General features: G+C 39.6%; 2 protein-coding genes across 2 annotated transcripts in view; one reads left to right on the forward strand and one right to left on the reverse strand.

Annotated features, from left to right (window-relative positions):
* Nucleotides 1–461: 461 nt before the first annotated feature.
* Nucleotides 462–10,653, reverse strand: LOC137985107 (uncharacterized). Its single transcript, XM_068832593.1, has 4 exons — nt 10,213–10,653; nt 7,841–8,058; nt 2,884–3,007; nt 462–2,132 (listed from the first exon to the last, which is right to left on the reverse strand). Exons 1-4 carry the CDS (start codon nt 10,385–10,387, stop codon nt 1,978–1,980), a joined length of 672 nt encoding a protein of 223 aa, XP_068688694.1. The 5' UTR covers nt 10,388–10,653; the 3' UTR covers nt 462–1,977.
* Nucleotides 10,654–18,512: 7,859 nt separating this feature from the next.
* Nucleotides 18,513–20,000, forward strand: part of LOC137985104 (protein O-linked-mannose beta-1,2-N-acetylglucosaminyltransferase 1-like) — a 9,454-nt gene continuing 7,966 nt past the window's right edge. Inside the window, exon 1 of the mRNA XM_068832582.1 lies at nt 18,513–18,993. Within this exon, the coding sequence (XP_068688683.1) occupies nt 18,762–18,993 (232 nt within the window). The 5' untranslated portion in view covers nt 18,513–18,761. The remainder of the gene's footprint in view (nt 18,994–20,000) is intronic.

Here is a 20,000-nt window from a genome sequence, read left to right on the forward strand (position 1 = left end):
ATAATTGAGCCCGCTGTACCAGGAAAAACCAAGATGGCGGCGAGATCTGGCATATTAGGCTTGGGTTCGAGACTGTATCCGGGCAACATGCAGCGCATATTCAATAAAGATCTTACTCGATTCATGCAGAGCCTTTCTCGAGAACGCCAAAATCGAGCAAGCAAAAGAAAGGCTCTGCTAGCAGGGTGAAGTAATTTACACTAGCAAATATCGTCCTTGACGAGTTTTTCCTGAACAAGTGTCCTTGCTAAAAAACGAGCACGCCAGTTTTTGAACAAGGAGACTTATTAAGGAAAAAATTGTCAAGGAAAACTTGCTGGTGTAAATGAGGCTTTCAACACCTTTCCGTCTTCGGGAAACACCCCTTGGGAATCTTCCCTGTTACGTAGCTACCCCGTGCCGATTCCAATCGATTCTACGCGGAGAAAAACTGAAGAATTTTCCTACGACAATAACCGCAATAATATTTTTATAATTTATTTAATGCATCCATCTTATTTCACTTTTGTAGGAGTTATACAAAGTGAAAATACAATAAATAACTATACATGAGAAGAAAGGAAAAAAATAATACTGAAGGAAAATAGGAAAATTAAAAGAATTAAAAGAAAAACAAGACATACAACTTATTCAATAATAAAAGTAGATTAGAACTGATTTTACCTAAATTAATTTCAAAGTCTATATAACCACTCCCAAATCGATACAAAGTTCATTTGTCAGAACGAGTCGATGCGGTTTTCAAGTGAGGAGTGCAACAAAGGATAAATCAAATTAACAATGTTCGAACCAGTTGTAGAGAAAGAAACAATCATTGGTGGAACCGGAATATGAGATTAAAAGAGAATCCTTGCGTGACAGTCTGATCAGAATTGAGACGCTCTAATGAAGCCAACTTAACCACCTAAGTGGTAAGATGATATGGTAGCCGGTAGTTTCTCCTGCACTAAAGTCGCCAACACGCAAGACTCACATAAAAATGACCTGAACTTGAGAATGTGCGATTTCCTATACAAAAGTTGCCGGTGTCAGCAAAACGACTCTATGTGTGAGGGCAAATCGACCTCACTTGTGTGGGATATTTGACCTCAGTATAGGTGATCTACTTAAGGCCAAAACGACTTGTACGTAAAACAACCGACATCCATAGTTATTAAGGTGATGACAAACAGTTCAATGTTGTGCCACAATAGATTTTGCTGAGCAACATTTGTTGAAAGTCATTTGAAAATGTAACCCTTAAATTTCCACCCCATCGCCTAGAATAACCTCTAAGCATAAAAGACAAGCTCAGGCAAAGAACTTCAAATAGAGATGCTTATCACAATTTTTGAAGTGCTAACCGTTTTGAAATCACTGCTTCGATCGTAATAATTCCGCAGATCAGTGGCAAACTACACAACGATTTCTCCATGTCCATACCCTAAGTTCTGTATCTAAAACTGAGATTTTCTCTTCTGTATGCCAGTGCCACAAGTGTTGAGGCCCTCCCAGGGAGTGGGGAGGGGATGAGAGGGGAGGAGAGGGGGGGTCCTTATTCTCTTGAAGAATTTGTTTGCATTTCTTTATTTCCAAAATAACCCTCAAACTTGTTCTCAGCTTTTTGTTCTCTAAAATGGTTTATCTTCCATATTCCCAAATGGCCATTTGTTTGATTAAAAATTAGCCCCATTTGCATCGTTATTAAACTTAAAATTCAAAAAAATATTAATTTAATCTTAAACGAGGCAACAAGGCTAATTTGCAAGGAAACAAAATACTACTAAATGGTAGCCATTTTGGAATAAGGTGTATTTTGTCTTTGTTCCCTCATTCCCAGTTCAAATTAGCAATGTTTCCCAAGACCCCTGGGGCAGGGAGGGCCTCAGTGTTGGGAATATAACATTGTGTAATGTGAAAGGAAGTGTCCCAAGGGGTTTTGGTGGATAGCTTTTAGCGACAATCTTGAGGAGCAACAGACCTTGGTATTAAATCTCTTTATAGATTAAATTCTTCTCTTAATGCCACCTCCTCTTTGTGTGCTTTGCTGTTTAAGTGCATGTTGTAAGGAATTGGCCCATTGAGATCCTTGCCGCAAATGTCGCAGTAGAAGTTTTCACTGGAGCTGCTTTTGTCATTATTATTACCATATGCTGTGAAACAGAAACACACCACCTTAAGTAAACCACATTGTATATACTGGGTTGTTAATTTCCAACTATACACTGTATACATTAACATAGAAATGAAAATTCACGGGTTCTGAGTACAGCTGTTGAAAGTATCCTTTTTTCTCCGAATTTGAAACCATGGTAACCATTATTAACAAGAATGACAGAAGGTATGACATTTTTCCACCATTTTAAGGCTTAAGAATATACACTAAACAATTTTTAATTTTACCACAAATGCTTGTAATCTTGCAATGTGATTGGCTAATTTGCCATTGTCGATAAGAGTCTAGACAACGCTGCTTGCGCCATGCTCGCGTCAATTTGTCACACAATGCAATAGCCAATCAGGAACGCTCATTTTGGAAAATAAACCAATCATATTGCAACAAAAAAAAAGTTATAGACAACGCTTGCTCTTTCTTCGTGTCGTGATTTCGGTCACGCTCTGAAAAAAACACTTCTTTGGCGTTGAATATTGTGGTAAAAAACAAATCGAAAGTGGTTCAGCGTTGTCTGTACTCTTATCGACAACGATATTCGTCATCAAAGTGGTCAAAATGTTGTGACTAAGCCTAAGGGGTCTATTACTGATGCCTGTTGCAATTTCCAAAGCTCTAAATCAACAAAAACTATGAATGGATAAGTAATAAATTAGCAAGCTAAAGAAGGCTGTCTAGCCGGTACCAGGGGTTTTGTCTGGCCATCAACCATTTCTGACAGAGCTACTCACCAGATTTATATGGCTTGAACACTGGTTCACCAAACTTGCCACCACTTTCTCTCTTCTCTTCCTCTGTTCTTTGCTGTTTCCTCTCTTCAAGCCATGGAAGAGCAGAAATCTTATTTTCTAGAACCTGAAAAACAGATTTGAAAAAACACTCTACAGTAAATAAAAATTCTGATTTTCATATTTAAATTTAAGTTTAAGCCAAGGAGGTCAATTCTAAAGCAATAATATTGTTTTCTTTCAATTACTCTACTACCATTTGCGTCCATCCTTGAAGCGTGACGAATTTTGCGCGAAGGTTTACTTTTCAAACGTTAACGGTTTGTCCGGTTATGTTACTTTTGACCATTGAAACGTTGGCAGTTATGTCGTGAAATTCACATAACATACCAGCATGTTTTGTTCACGAGCTCTTGAAAGTTTCAGGTTTTCCGTGAGAGCGTTCGGGTATTGCTTGACCGTCCTGAAGACGTCTCTGCTCGTTTTGCAAAGGAGACAAAAAAATTTGAAGTTAACAAGTTTGGAAGGAGATAGAATTACCGCTGCTCTACCGACTGAGCTACATGGTCAGACGGGAGCAGGCCGTGGGAACTGACGATGTTAAAGTCACGGCAATTAACATGTGCGAGTACAAAGTAAGGATTACGTTTTTGCAAACGTTGGCCGTGTAGCACTTATATTTGAACAGACTTAACTGATTAGAGTGTGATGTGAAGTGCTAAGTATCTACCCCATATGAACCATGTGAGCGTTAGAACTACTGATGGAAATGGTCCCACACAAGGACAGAGAAAAACTCTGAACAGGGTGGGAATTGAACCCACGACCTTCGGGTTAGATCACCGGTACTCTAACTACTGAGCTACAAGGTCAGACGGGAGCAGGCCGTGGGAACTGCAAAAAGGTAATCCCTACTTTCTAGTTTCACTTGGGTTTCATGTATTTTTTTCTCGTAGTCGCTGAATCACGTATCTCCTCTTGGTAAAGTATACCAAATTTCATATTTCGTGTCTTTGGAAACTCACGGGAGATAGATGTTCATAACTCTTCTAGATTCCTAGGCAGATTCATAAATATCTCCGGTCTCACGGAAAACCTGAAAACTTGAAGAGCACGTGAACAAAACATGCTGGTATACCGTCAAAAACGTGGTCAATTTTCACAACATAACCGCCAACGTTTCATTGGTTAAAAGTGACACACGACCCGACAAACCGTTGACGTTTGAAAAGTAAAACTTCGCGCAAAATTCGTCACGCTTCAAGGATGGACGCAAATGGTAGTAGTTTCTTGCTGTTCATTATCCTTGCAAATAAAGTCACTTTTCAGACAAGCCCCGGCCTTGGGACGATCTGAAGTAGAGCTATACATGGATCACTCCTTTCAACGGGTTTGGTTTTCACACTAGTTGACGACTCCTCGAACAATTGTAGCTTTACCTGTAATCGAGAAATATCCGTTCCTTCGATACGTTTTCAGGAAGAAACTGCAATTCTGAGGCACATGGGATCGTCGTTCAACACGACATGCCCGCATTCGTCATTTTGGTAAAGTATATCAAATTCCATATATCGTGCTTGGAAACTCACGGGAGATAGATGTTTACAACTCTTCAAGACTTCAAGTCAGATTCATAAATATCTCCGCTCTCACGGAAAACCTGAAAACTTGAAGAGCACGTGAACAAAACATGCTGGTATGCCGCCAAAAACGTTGTCAATTTCATGACACAACTGCCAACGTTTCATCGGTCAAAAGTGACACATAACCTGACAAACCGTTAACGTTTGAAAAGTAAAACTTCGCGCAAAATTCGTCATGCTTCAACGATGGACGCAAATGGTAGTATTAAAATTACGTATGAATTGAAGACTGACCTCCAAAAAGGCTAAGGAGAATCTTTTCACCAAGCATTTTAAAGACAATTTTCCCAAAATGCTAGGAGTCAAAGCGTTAATGGAGGGGACAAACCGGTAGTTTTTGCCTGATTAAGGGCGGTGCCTACTATTGTTATTGCGCATACGTTCTGCACATCTCGAAATACTATGTAATTATTGACTGAGTGGGAGGACCGGACGGGAAAATATTTGGCCCGCGGTCATGGCGTATGCGCGAGGTCCATGCATGACCGAGGGCCACATATTTTCCTGTCCGGCCCGACCTAAACTCAGTCAATAAGCATTTTATCATATGGGCTCTTTACACTATTTATGAGCAGCCAGAAGATGAAGTTTGGCCAAAATAAAAAACAAAAATTGCACAAGGAAATTTATTTAATATGTTGTTTGCATTTGCTTTTCTGGCTGTAAATTACTTGGATGTTTAAAAGCGACGAAATCCCCAAATATTGCATTGCACGGAGCAGTACGTGTTCCTAGTAGAGCCGTACGGCTTTTTTCCGGCCCTGCTCGCGCTAATGCGTACGGCCCTCATACGGGGCTTTTCTCAATAGTTCTGCAATGAAAGCGCGCGAGGGGCCGGACGGGCCATATGATAATCAGATTCCTATGGGTGGTGCTTATTAATAGAGGGATATTTTTGTGCGGTTCAAAGCTATGCTGAGAAAGCAGAACTTAGCAAGTGCTCTTGGTATCCAAAAAGAAAATTGGGGGTAACCACGCATTTTTCAGAGATAATAAAGCTTCATTTTGGAAAAGAACGCTTTACATTGCTTTGTATTTAAACCCTTTGATGTCCAAACCGGCCTAAACCGTCCAGACTATTTTACTCTGTCTAACGCCTGACGATTTTACTCGTCAATGGGGAACCCCTGGGAGTTAATGGGTTAAAGCTTTTTACAAAATTAATGTTGTTATTTAATTATCTTCGAAAAATGCGTGGTTACGCCAATTTTCTTTTTGGATTTCAATTAACAATTATTGGATGAGGTTGCGCATGTTAGCGATAATTATAAAGGCCAAAGTTTGTGTTATCTGCCGAAGGCTGAGGCGGATAACACAAACTGAGGCCTTGATAATTATCGCTAACATGCGAAAACCAAATTCAATAATTGTTTTATTATGCATATTCCTGAGCTGAGCTCCGCCATGACAAAACTAATCGAACTGCTCGTTAGTGTGTTAGGTGACGTCACTTCTGCATGCATAAAACTATTGTCTGTAGGTATGACGTCAATTCTACATATATAAAATCTATTGTTTGTAGGTATGACGTAAGAGAAACAGAGCAAGCAAGAATTAGCTGCGTGCTTATAGCCAAACAAAATCGAGCTGGTGACACCAATGTATAATAATAACACTTGTTGAGATCTGCTTTTCCCACATAGTCAGTAAACCTCTCAAAAATACCTTTGAATTCGTAGGCACCGTCCTTAACCCACTGACTTCTCAAGTGCCCAGCTAGGACACCTCCAATTGACAAGTAAAATTGCCTGGCGTTAGACAGTTACTAAAAGAAGGGGACATAGTTTTTAGAGAGCTTTAGATGCTAGGATAAGAACGACTACGAGTAGGAGATTTTCTCATAGAACAACAGTGAGCGCGCGCAAGCAAGCGTCATTAGGGAGCTTACGAAACGACGACGCCGACGGCAACAACAACGCTACAAAACAATAGGTTTAGTGTGCAAAAACAATGGCTCTGCACGCTCTGCACGAGCATTTTACATTTTGGTACATTTCTTTGCCGTGATCTCCTAAATGACGACGTGAAATGACCAAATTCAAGGTTCTGTGGAGGACGTTAGCACATGACGATGAGTTTTCAGTTCTCTCCCTACGCTTCCAACCCACACATACCAGTTTAATTCCTCGACAGTTACTACACATTTTTAACGCCAAACGAAATAGTTTCGTAGTGATATGAATAACGCGAACTCCTATTTTTAAATGAAGTCGTCGTAGCCGTCGTCGTCCTCGTTTGGTAAGCTCCCTATTAAGGAGTTTACGATCTACGACGGCGACGTCGACGTCGACGAAAACGTCCCCTCAAAATAAAACTTTGCGCTATCGTAAGTTTCTCGCGGTTTGGCCATCTCGTTCCCGTCGTACAATGTGGGCGAAGTATCCTAAAAATAAATTGTTACGAGCGGTTTCAGAGTAAAAATAGAGAATGAAAGATTCACATTTGAATGCTCGCGTTGTCGTCAAAACCTCAAATTTGGTGATTTCACGTGGTTGTTGCGCAGAGTACCGCACGATTATCTGCTAAAATGCGTGTCGTGCGTGCAGCACGATTATTTTTCCTCTTTTAACCAATCAATTGTTGTTTCGTGGCGTTCTTGTTGACGACCGCGTCGTAGATCTTAAAGTCCCTATTTTGGCGGGAAAAACGTGATACTGTCGTCATTTTAGGACAAGCTTTTGCAAAAATGTCATCGTGTCAAAACAAGTCAACAACATGGTAGAAATTTTGGCATTTTTTGATCAGCAGAAAGGCTCATTTCCCAGCAATAAGAATAACTCAGCATTTACCTATACTGCTAACAAAGAGTACGATTAATTGTACGGATTAGAAATTTTCTAAGTATTTTTGCTAAAAATGGGCAATCAAAACTCATACTCGTTCTCGTCTTAGAATCTAAAGGTCCCTTTTGACTGATTAAAGAAAAATGCCAAAATAATATTGTTCCACCACCGTCATCTGATATGATTGTACAAGATAAAAAGTTTCCTTCTAAACCCGAATCCCCTCTGCCAGTCCTCTCTTGCATCCTCCTCTTTTTGCAACCTCTTCTGAGGTCCTCTAAACCAAATCCTTCCCAATTCCTTGCAAATAATTTGCCAGTGCTTTCTTCCATCTCCCCCACAACCCCATCAACCATCCTCTTAGTATCTCACCCACCCCTACCATAGTCCCCCTCCTCCAAGAGTTTCATGTCCCCCCTCCCATCCCTCTCTACTCCCTCCCCAAACGTCAACAATCACTTCTTCCTGTCCCATTGCCCTACTCCTCCAGGGACGATTGCCCTTTTCCCCATCACCCTCCCCTCCCACACCTACCATCATGTACGTTGCAGGAACAAATCCTACATTACCACTGCCATTTCTTGCTTCCCACCAGTGTGGATTTGTTGGGTGTGCCCTACAGAATTCCAGGTTTTCTCCTTGTGTTATTGTCAATTCATCAAATCCCCCAGGTCTGTCAGGGTTTGCCCTGTAGTTGTACTTTGCCAAGAGTTTGACTGGTTTGTCACCATTTTGAACTGGTTCCACTGGAACTGAATAACAAATTATTAACTTCAAATAATCAAAAGAATAATTGCTTTTGCTAAAACGGTTAACAAGTAAAGTCACACACAAGCCCACGCAGCCACTCATGGCCGCAGATTATCTTGGTTTCAAGTAGCATGAAGTGACAGAGAGTATTGCTACTCCCCCCCTGGACAAGATACTGGTCCAACGCAGGGTTTTACCCCCAGCAATATGTACCCATTTATACACCTGGGTCGAGAGGGGCATTGTGGAGGAAAGTTTCTTGTCTAATGAAATAACATGGCATCTCACTGAGCAAGAACTTGAACTAGCATCCCTGGGGTCAAGAGTCAGAAGTGCTGATCACCGCACCAATGGCCTCTACTTTATCAAAACAACACCAATAATATTAAAATTATATTATTATGATAACAAAAACATTATCTTGTTGATGTCATTTATTGCTGTTAAACTTTAGTTCAAAATGACCTGTAAAAAAGTGTTTTTACTCAAACTACAAAATACACGGCCAAGGGTTAGTGGCTAAGTGAAGTCCAAAACAAAGTTTTATCTAGGTAAGCATATGACAGATGGTTTTCAAACACCTATAGGAAAGATATCTGTTAACAAGCAATGCTTTAGTCATTCAAATGTGCCAACAACAGGAACCAAAGACCCTTTGTCTTGACAGCCAATGAGGCTCTGGTTGATCTCCACACTTTAATACTTTTAAATAGATTAGGCAATTGTTTCGGTATATGCGACTCGGCATTGGCCTGGTTTAAATCTTACCTGAGTGACAGATTTCATTTTGTTGGCATTTTGTCGGCATCTGCCACACGGCCATTGTCATGCGGAATGCCTCAGGGGTTGGTGCTGGGACCAATATTATATCTGCTTTACACCTCACCGCTTGGAGATATTGTCAGGCGGTACAACATGGGCTTTCATTTTTACGCCGATGACACCCAGTTGTATCTGTCTTTCAATTCCCTAGACGGGGATGATCAGGTTAGCTCGGTTACTCACATCTAATCTTGTGTTCGTGACATTGATCGTTGGATGGCTCGTAACAAACTCAAATTGAACAGAGATAAGACTGAGCTGCTTGTTATTGGTTCCAAGCATCTCCGGTGTCCATCATTAGATAGCATCCCGGTTGGTGATTGTCATGTCCATCTGTCTAATGCAGCCAGGAACATAGGAGTGGTTTTTGATCAAACTTTTCTCGCTAGATAAGCAAGTAAATTTGATTTGTAAGTCTGCTCTGCTTCATTTATGGAACATTGTTAAGGTTAGGGAGTACTAAACTGTCAAGAGCACAAAAACTCTTGTTTGTGCCTTTGTTACTTGTCGATTGGACAATTGCAACTCACTGCTCATGGGGTCACTGAAGTATTTAATCACCAAGCTTCAATGCATTCAAAATTGCGCTGTGCACCTCGTAGCTCAACAGCCTAGGGCTGCGAATGTAAGTCCTATTGTCAAGGCATTGCATTGGCTTCCAGCAGATCGGCAAATCCTTTTTGAAGGCTTACTATTGACTTACAAGGCAATTAATAACCTGGCTCCTTCCTACATTACTCAACTCTTAGTCCACTATAACCCACCAAGAAGTTTATGATCTGCTGGAAAATATCTTCTGGAAGTTCCTAGGGTACGTCTAAAATCTTATGGAGATAGAGCCTTCTCAGTTGATGCCCCTAAGTTATGGAATGATTTACCCCTTGAAATTAAGTTAACTCCTTCTGTGGCTGTGTTTAAATCACATTTAAAAACTCATCTTTTTAGAATTGCTTTTAGTTAATTTTTATTTTTATTTTTTAAGTCTATGCCTAATTTTAGTTTAAATTAATATATATTTAGTTTTGCCATAATTTTAATTTTATAACTGTAAAGCGGTATAGAACTTTGTATATATCCGCTATATAAATGAATAAATTATTATTATTATTATTATTATTATTATTATTATTATTATTTTTATTATTATTAATTTTTTTTTTAATTTTTATAATTTTTTTGTTACTTCAAAGTGCCCATACATGACTTTGTGTGAGAGCAACCTCACCAAGAAAATCGAGGCATGGATAAATGTGCTTTTAGAAGCAAAGAAATCGTGACCTTGATTAATTTGATCCTTACAAATGTTTTGTTTACGTCTTAAACAGTCATTTTACCTCCATTTACAGACGTAATTTGCATGGCGACAGTTTTCGCAGAATTCACGTGGTCACTTTGTTCAGCGAGGTGCGTCTGACAAGCGCTCGTTTTTATATGCCCTGGTAGTCTGCATGGCTCCCATGAAGTAAAACGCAAGATTCCTCGGCCATAAGTTCTCGTCTTGGTCGTCATTACACAAAGATTTGCAAGAAGGACAACCTCGTTAAGATTGACTGAAGTGGAAGAGTACAAATTTGCGCGCGTCCACTTATTACTTATGTAACACGTCCTGAAGTGTCACAATAAATTGTCACTAGTGTATGCGTAGGCTGGCAATGGAAGGAGCAGCCATCTGTGTGTATCACATGGTCGAAAATAAGGTCGATTGGTCTTTTCTGACCCTTCAGGAATGACGCTGAAAATACGGAGCATCTTGAAATCATTGAAAACCGGGCGCACAGGTAATATGTAAGGGCTAACTTTTTCTCCCTTATAATCGAAAATATCGTTTTTTTATCGTTTGACAGATCTCATATCGGTTGTATTTGTTCTTTCAGAACAAGTCTCGATTTTGTTCTCTTTCAAGTTATGCAATCTCCACTTAAATTTGCACCTGGCATCCCCATAAAGATTTAAATATCACTCTGTGACCTGTCCTAGTAATGTTTCCAATATGCTTAGCAGCCTGAGCTAAGCACTCCGTATGTCTGTCTTAACGCATGCGACGTAAAATATTGCCAAACATCGTTACGTAAAATACTGGGAAGTATATACCGGCTTAAATAATGTAGTCTCATTAATGAAAACACTTGATTTTAAAACCCCCTGGGATTCTCTGATATCGATGAACCTTTTGAAACACTCAAAAAGGTACAATATATATTTTAAAAATAACAACCTATACAATATATATAATTCGGACTTCTGCTGATCGGGCCTCTAGTCACTGTCTAGTTGTAAGCTTTGATTTTATTGGTATTGTTGTATCGCAGAGCCATGAGCGGTTTTCGCTGAGATAATCCTGTTTTGAAGCCCCCAGTAATGTAGCAGCACTCGTAATCTGCGGTTGTTATGTCTGTAAAAATATTTGCAGTGTCATATGTTAATCCACAAAGCGAGTTACGTTAGGTATTCGCTCGTGTTTCCTCGCCTCCAAGTCACGCGATTCACAATCTTGGTTCGCCTTTCTGCACTGGCGACAAGATTGTTTACTTTGGCAATTTGCGGTCCGAAACAGCGTTTTACAATTGCGAATGGATTGTCCCGACTTGACAATTTTTGGTGGAAGCTGACAAATTTTGTCCCAGGTAAAAAACAGGACAAAAATTGGTGAAATGAAAAACTTGTGGTACAGTCACGCAAACGTGTATTTTGACGTGTCACGACTAGTCACAATACATTCAACGAGACATCAAATACAAAGATGTTCGAAAAACGGGAATTCTTCGGTCGGCGTACTGAATCTCAAACCAAGACTGGTTAGGTCTTGGAAGGCTTCAGGAGTATGGATTGTATCTGCGAGCCCTCTGTGCCTCCTACGGTTTGGATTTCCACGCGTCATAACTTGATTTCGAATGATTTGATGTTTCAAAAAACAGCACATCAGGATTAACATTCCTGTATAAAATTTGTGCGAAATTTTATTCTTTTGTCTTTATGCTAATCATTCTCACTAGAGGCTAGTGAAGCACGAACAAATTCAAAAGAACGTTTGCTCCAAACGGAGGCTAGTGAGGATGATTAGCGCAAAGCCAAAAGAATAATTTCTTGGCCTCCATTTCTGAATACGGTCTGTCTAATAGCGCAGCTGGCAACGAAAAAACTTGAGCTCTGATGAAGTCTATGGGGCGTTTCTATTTTCGGGCACAGTTTCGGTTTAACAGCCAGGGCCCGGTTTTTCAAAAGCCGATTAACGCTAATCCCAGATTAAAAATTAACCAAGGAGTTTATTTCTCTTCTCCTAAATGCTGTTCAACGCTGATATTTGGCAAAACTTTACATTAGAAGAAGTCAATCTTGTAAAACAAAAGTAAACGAAACAAATTCTCACCAAAAAGTTGAAAACATGAAACAAAAGTTTACACTTATCCTGGATTAAGTTAATCGGCTTTCGAACAACCGGGCCCAGCTCGACTGATTTGTGTTCACAATTTTTCTTAGAGTAATTCTTCAACGTGGCAATGAATCAGTAATGAGTTTAACCGTAGGCGAGGTGACAGGTATTCGTACAAATAAAGGTATTCGTACAAAACTTTACATTAGAAGAAGTCAATCTTGTAAAACAAAAGTAAACGAAAGAAATTCTCACCAAAAAGTTGAAAACATGAAACAAAAGTTTACACTAATCCTGGATTAAGTTAATCGGCTTTCGAACAACCGGGCCCAGCTCGACTGATTTGTGTTCACAATTTTTCTTAGAGTAATTCTTCAACGTGGCAATGAATCAGTAATGAGTTTAACCGTAGGCGAGGTGACAGGTATTCGCACAAATAAAATTGTCTTCAGTTAAATGCTAATAACCCTTTCTAGCGTCGCTAGGAAGAGCAAATTTCAAAATGAGGGCAGTAGGTCGAATTAACATAAATATAAAAGAATGGATAGGAGGTCGGCATTTATGGAAATGGTCTTAAAATAATAACTGCGACTTTTTCTTCCTATTTCGTCTTAAATTTGAGGTTTTAAAATAAGTCATGATTTTAGATCCAGCTGTTTCTCTTCCCACACACGATTTGCTTCCAATAGTTGCTTTTTATCACCACAGGGCTTTTAAGAAACCGTAAAGCCTTGTTTTATTTACACATTTAACAGACTGGCCCAAAGCTGTTCAATTATAAATGCAGAAACATTATTCGCCGTGTTCCGTTTATAGCAAAGTTTGGAGCGCGAAAACCAGTTTCTGAAAAAGGTATGTTAACAAAAATACGATTTTGATGCTGTCACTTAAATAATCTTAAAGGGAGGAGGCTATTTTAAAGTCTGCCGATTAATAATGTTCCAGTCTTTCTGCTCTCAAAAGCCACTTATATCAAACGCTATGTTCTGAAGCAAAAATACTGGAAATGGTAAGTTCTATTTTATGGCAGCGAAAAAGATGTTTAATTAAGAAGTAACGTGAGGCTGTTTTTGGAATAAATGTACTAACATTAAAAAAATGTACTAACATTGAAAAAATAACCTTCCTAGTACGTGTTGCAAGTTTAGTACAAATTCAAAATTACGAATTTTCTTTCTGTTTTAAGAGGAAGGGAAAAATAACTTCTTGATTGAAAAAGATCTTCGATCATAAGAACAAGGAATCACAAAATGTTTTCGCGCTGAATTTGTAATTCGATGTTTATTTAAACTGTATTTCGTAACAGTTGAATAACAAAGTTTAAGTTTTTGTCACCCATTTTAAGCAAATTATAAATCTGCAGATTGTTGATGTTTCATTATTTTTCGACGGATAGACTGATTAAAATACAGATAGAAAAACGCAGTAAAGGCACTACCAGCCAACCAGAAAATCAATATTAAATTTGTGGGCTTCAATTAATTTTCTCATGTTGAATTATTAATTTAAATAAATTATCTGCCCTGTTTAAAATGATAAGAAGAAGAATTTTTTTTTATAATTTTCCATGGACCGTGTAATTGATCGCTATGTGATAAATATTTTTGATTACTCGCGAAAGACGACACTATTAAATTTGGACCAAAAGATGTTTCAGTTTGGTACCTTGGCAATCGATATTCGAGATTATTGTCGGCTTGAGGAAAAGTTACATTTGAATTTATAATTTAGGTCCAAGGTAAACAGAATTATAATCAAATGCAGGGGAGATAAGCAATGCCAACATTTTGAGGTTTTAACGACAACGTAAGCATACAAATGCGAACGTTTTAATCTCTATTTTTACGATGACACCACTTTTACTAGTACCAATTTATTTTCAGAATAACTTTAAATTTGGTAATAGACCTTATTCCAAAATGGCCGTCATTTAAATATTCTTTTGTTTTTATTAAAATTAGCCCTTGATGCCTCGTTCTTGAGCTGAAAATTCAAAAGAATATTTTGCCTTGAACGAGACATCAAGGTCTAATTTGAATAAAAACAAAAGAATATCTAAATGGCGGCCATTTTGGAATAGGGTGTAAATGACGTCGTTGTTTCGTAGATTACCGCAATCTCGTACCCAGAGTCCTCGGAATTTTTGGTCAGCGGGCGCTCACCCGCTTACCAAAAAGCCCGAGGACTCTGGGTACGAGAAGTGAGATTACCGCAGAAATATGTTATAAAATGCGTGCCGCACGTGCATCACGATTGTGTTTCCTCTTTAAACCAATGATATTGTTATTTTCAGTTGTGACGTTAAGGGTGTCCATGTCCGTCGTCATTTCTACAACTGTCTAATCTGGGGCCCGTTTCTCGAAAGTCCCGATAACGTTCGGGTCCGAGAACCCATAATATACGAAACTGCCTCAAGCTTGTTTTCATAAGCTGGACTTTTAACATGGTTTCAAGTTAACAAAAAGCAAAATGATGGTAAAGTTTCTTGACTTTAAATCTCTCCGTTCTTACCATATAGAGGGAAATGTGGCCGTGTTTTCACGACAGCCGTTGCCTCGCTTATCATTCCTGAAAGTGATTTGTTTGTAAGCGACCTAAAAATAATACGTGTTTTCACGGGTAAGATTAAATGAGTGATCACGTCCCAATACAATAATAAAATAAAATAAAAAAGTACCCCTGTTGTATTTCCGATTTGAATAACCGGAAGCGCCTCCTAATTGGCCGAAAGTAATTGCCAACTCGCTTAAGCTGCCTGATTTGGTGGCACTTGCCCACTTGCTTAACTTTAAGCAAGTTGGGAAAGGAACCGTTTCCACGGTTGTCACGGTTGTCACTCGCTAAGCCACCTGAAAAACCGCTCGTGAAAACACGGCCTGTGACACCCGAAAAAAATCCGAGAGTTTCGGGATTTTCGAGAAACGGGCCCCTGGCCATATCACGTTGTTGTTTTGAAGAAAGGTACCAAAATGTAAAAACGCACGTGCGGGGCGTGCAGCGCTCGTTAAACCAATTTGGTGTTATTTTTTGCGGTTTCGTTCGACACGACGCCGTCGTTGGCCTTGGTCCTACATGAGAAAATTATAACTTGCTGCAAAATGTTTTGTGCAATTCTTTGATCATCTTCCCCTCAAAACGATGTCCTCTTTGATATCAGTGGTAAATCTCGTCCCGAGAGGCCGCGCACTTTGAACAGTTCCAAGATTTAAAGGCCTTTTTGTAACGGTTGGCAACCAATATTTCGTCAAAGTTCTGAGACTGCGAAGAAGATCCGGAAGTCCGTTATGTGCCGACTACTTGGCAGAAGCCAGCGGACGTCGTTTTCCTTGGGTACTGACTGTAACAATCGCTGTTGTGTCGACGAAAATGCTTTCAGGATAACAAAATAGGAGATTTCTGCCCCTGCGCATACTTAGTACCTTAAACCGGTTGCTTGGCAACTGACGAAATCAGTGGATTTTCATGTGATTTGATTTTTAATTTGAAAAACGAAACAAAAAGGTGCGAAAAACAGATATCTCCCCAAAAATCGTTTTCCAGTATTGTCTGCTTAAACATTAACCGATTGCTTCTTTTTTCAGGTATATTTACTTCGTGGCAAATCCTTGAAAAGATTTGACTGTTAGCGCGGGATAAACCGTCAGAAAATTAGGTGTCAAAACACTTGATAGTGGCTTTTTAAATTCTAAAAGCATTGGTAAACTTGAGAAATAATTTCACGCGCGCGAAATGGGTCCTTGCTTTAGAAATACAACAAGAGCTCAGGAAATTTGGAGACAAGATGTACGAAGTTGACTTGGAATTCGAGCCGTCGCATCGTGCGGTGAAAGAAAAATGGTTTCTTGGGGACGAATGAATATTACAATTACATCAGCTGCAGTCATATGGTCACTTGTGATCTATATCATGTACTCTAACAGTCTTTCGTCCTGCATTAACGAGTCCATGAGATTGCGGATGGCAGTACAGCGAAAAGACAGATTCTTAGAGTTACTTCGGGATCAAAATGACGATCTTAAAGCGAAAATTTCAAAGCTGCATGCGCAAGGATCATTGAAAACGGACAGTGACGATGAAAAAATACATAAGAGAATGTTTCTTGTCAAGGAGTTGCCCTTGGCTTCCAATAGGACGGTTTGATAACCCGGAAAGCCTCGATGAAGAATATGAGTCACGGGTATTTCGAGAATCTTATCTGAGGAAAGCCCATGACGGACAAGTATCGGGTATAAGGGGAAACAACAAAATAGGTATACCCGACATTTGGCATTGTAAGAGAGAGATTTACGCTTGATTCAGACACCGTACTTTTAATACATTGAATTAATTACTTGAAAAGTTTGGCGTCTAAATCAATTAGGAACGGCTATTTTAACTTGGAACGGCTGAGCCGTTCTTTTCGCCTTGCCTAGCCGGGAATTTCGGCTTTAGCACGGCCGAGAATCGGCTTTGATTCAGACGCCGAACTTTCCATGTGTCGAACTTGATGCATAAACCATATTTTGCCTTTAACGTAAAAACCGCTGACGACATCAATTGGCTTTATTGGAAATGTCTTAGGAACTGTAGCGGATCGGCCAATTAAGTTCGACGTCTGAATCAACAGGCGTACTTTTCTTAAGTTGTTTCGGATGAAACTCGAATTAAGTTCGACTCATGAAAAGTACGGCGTTTGAATCGGGCCTTAAAGCATCATATTTATGGAAAAATGGCAAACGTCGGAAGAAAATTTGCGTTTTGCCAAAAATGGAAGAAAATTATTTGATATCAGCTAATATCTTGTTTGTTAGTTACGGAAATTCACGTTTTTATGACAAGTAAAGACAGGCGTAGCTCAGTCGGTTACTACGCGGTCGTCTGAGCTGGGGTCGCCAGTTCGATCCCCGTCTCATTGCATCGACGTCTGTTTCGACTTTCATCTGATCCGTGTAGCTGTGGCTTTGAATACCCGTAAAACGGAGCATTGACGAAGGAATGGGGATACAACTGAGGTGCGCACCGAGGACCACAAATTTATAAGTAACTGTAGTTCACTGTCTCCTGTTACCCTCGTAGAGAAAGAACCTTTTTTAGCAGCCTGCAGTTTCCCGTTTCCCGTTTCCCGTTTCCCGTTTCCCGTTTCCCGTTTTACGTTAACGCGAGGATGCTAAGAGCTCCTTTGACTCGCTCTGTGCGTGAGACTTAACGAAAAGAATTGTAAATTAGCAAGTATGCCTTCTTGTACTCCAGTCTGTTTATTGTGTTTAGTTAATCATGATCATGATAATCAACTTTATTTAAGTGTCAATAATAAATAAATAAATAAATAAATAAGTGTATTTAGCGCTTGGGGACACTGTATAGAGATCAAATCAAATGAAATGTTGGTTTTTGCGGAGAGCCTGGGACCATGTTGGCCACCATGTTAAACGAAGTTTGACTTCCACCAGACATTGTTTTCAACATCACTTTCCTTTCAATTTTGTGCATTTTATTTTCTCGAATATATTAGCAATCCTTTATTAATTGCTATTTTAAATTCGAGTTTAAATAAAGCAGTTGTTGTCATCATCCAACATTTCTTTTGTTCTTCTGTGTGAACAACAATGTTTAATGCGTTAGGCAAGGGTATTCAACATCGTTGAACGCGCGCATGCCCAGTAAAGTGACGCTGGGTCATCGGTATCCATGGAGATGAATTCGCCAGTCGCCCAGTGAGTAAATCCCAACAGAATTGCAAGCGAGCGAGTTTTGAATCTCAGAATGATGAAAACTTCGCCGAAGTCTCATCGAATACGGAGAGAAATGAAAAAGGAGCAAATCAGGCGGATCGGCCGGGGAAAGCAAGAAGGAAGAAAAAGTCGGAACACTTGAAGAAAGACCATATTTTTTGGACGTTTCATGTTAGAGAAAAGAGAGATTGAGCGGACGAAGGGATTAAAAGCGATTTAGAGAGAAGGAACCAACATGTTGCATTCGTTTGGCCCATTTCAACTTGTTCAACACAGTGCAACATTACCCAAAAATGTTGGATAAAGTTGGATTTGTTTGGCGACTGTAGGTCTTTACCTTTTGTCTCCGGTTTTACAGCGACATGTTTCGTTTAATATTATTTGTTCACTTCGTTTCTTTCATTAGGTCTTTTGTTTGTGTTTTTCCTCTTGAAGGTAAAAGTTTCCAGCATTGTATATCACAAAGTAAACAAAGTGCAGTAAAAATAAATTTTCTATATGTAAACGAGACCTACACGTATAAAGAGATTGCCAGAGAATTAGAACTTCGTTCCTAAGAAACAAATGCCTTCCGCAATGAATTTGAATTTTACGCTTCTTAGTTTCCATTGTCACAATTCCACCAGCGGTGAGGAAAACTACCATTTTACTGATGTTACAACCTTTCTAAAGTTCACCGCATTTTTCGGCGAAAACTGCTGAGATCTTTTAGCCGTAAAGTTGTCCAGCAAGACTGCATTCGAAGGCGAAGAATCACCTGTACACGTCACGACAAACGCAGTAATCACCTAGAGTTTTCAAAATGGCAGTAAAAAGACTGCATGATCATGGATTATTTCGTCGATTTGTAGTATGTGTTCTCTTAATTTGTGCAGCTTTAGTTGCTGCTTTCAACATGGTGTTTATCCTTCAAAGCGCTTCAGAACTCAATCTTTTGGCTCACAATGATCAACAAGGTGAAGCGATAACATTTTCGACGGATCTTTACCGACAGGGAGGGAAGGCCGAAAGAGTTGAAAAGTCGTCTCTGGCAGGTAAGTGTGGTTCTCGATACACTTTTGTCTGTAAATTAAACTAGCGATTACTCACATAATCTAAAATAGTCAACGGTGTTGAGGTCTAACAGCTTTTAGCAACCTGGGACACATTTTAAAAATTGTCTCCAAGAGGGCGCTTTTTTTTGTATGAAAAACGTACCTTACATATAAGTGGCTTCATTAATGACTTTATTCATTGTTAAAGAGGGTAGCCTGTGACAGTTTTACAAGTGATGACCCTGGGCCCTTAAATCAAATCAAACATTGGTTTTTGAGGAGATGGGAAAACCGGAGTACCCCGAGAAAAACCTCTCGAAGCAGAGTAGAGAACCAACAAACTCAACCCACATATGACGCCCAGTCTGGGAATTGAACCGCTTCCTTAGTGGCTAAGAAGTAACTAATCCCGTAGCTGTGATTGGCTACCAGTACGGGATGGCCACCGTCATCTTTCCAACTCCGGAATTACCCACTTTGTCCCGCTAAATCATCTTTTTAAATTTCGCCAGGCAAGAGATTATGGAGAAGGAAAGGTTACGTTTATACAAACGTTGGCCGTGTAGCACTTATATTTTAAACAGAGTTAACTGAATAGAGTGTAATGTGAAGTGCTAGATTTCAATACCATATGAACCATGTGAGCGTTAGCCCTACAGATGGAAATGGGCCCACACAAGGACAGAGAAAAACTCTGACCAGGGTGGGAATTGAACCCACGACCTTCGGGTTAGATCTCCGCCGCTCTGACTGACTGCTCATTCCCACCCTGGTCAGAGTTTTTCTCTGTCCTTGTGTGGGCCCATTTCCATCTGTAGGGCTAACGCTCACATGGTTCATATGGTATTGAAATCTAGCACTTCACATTACACTCTATTCAGTTAACTCTGTTTAAGAGATTATGGAGGTTACCTTCATAATCTCTTGCCCCACGTAATAAGGAAATCTAAATGTTACGAGTTACGTTTTTTTTTTGCGAAGGACAGCTCTATATTGGCTGCGTTTTT

The sequence above is a fragment of the Montipora foliosa genome, chromosome 14 (assembly GCF_036669935.1).
Source record: "Montipora foliosa isolate CH-2021 chromosome 14, ASM3666993v2, whole genome shotgun sequence".
Taxonomy (NCBI): Eukaryota; Metazoa; Cnidaria; class Anthozoa; order Scleractinia; family Acroporidae; genus Montipora; species Montipora foliosa.

Coding starts and splice junctions, on each gene's coding strand:
- LOC137985107 (XM_068832593.1), bottom strand. CDS start 10,387: ATGACGACCAAGACGAGAACTTATGGCCGAGGAATCTTGCGTTTTACT. Junction 3,008..7,840: donor TTCCTGCAACGTACATGATG/GTAGGTGTGGGA, acceptor TCTGTTTTTCAG/GTTCTAGAAAATAAGATTTC. Junction 2,133..2,883: donor GTTCAAGCCATATAAATCTG/GTGAGTAGCTCT, acceptor TCTGTTTCACAG/CATATGGTAATAATAATGAC.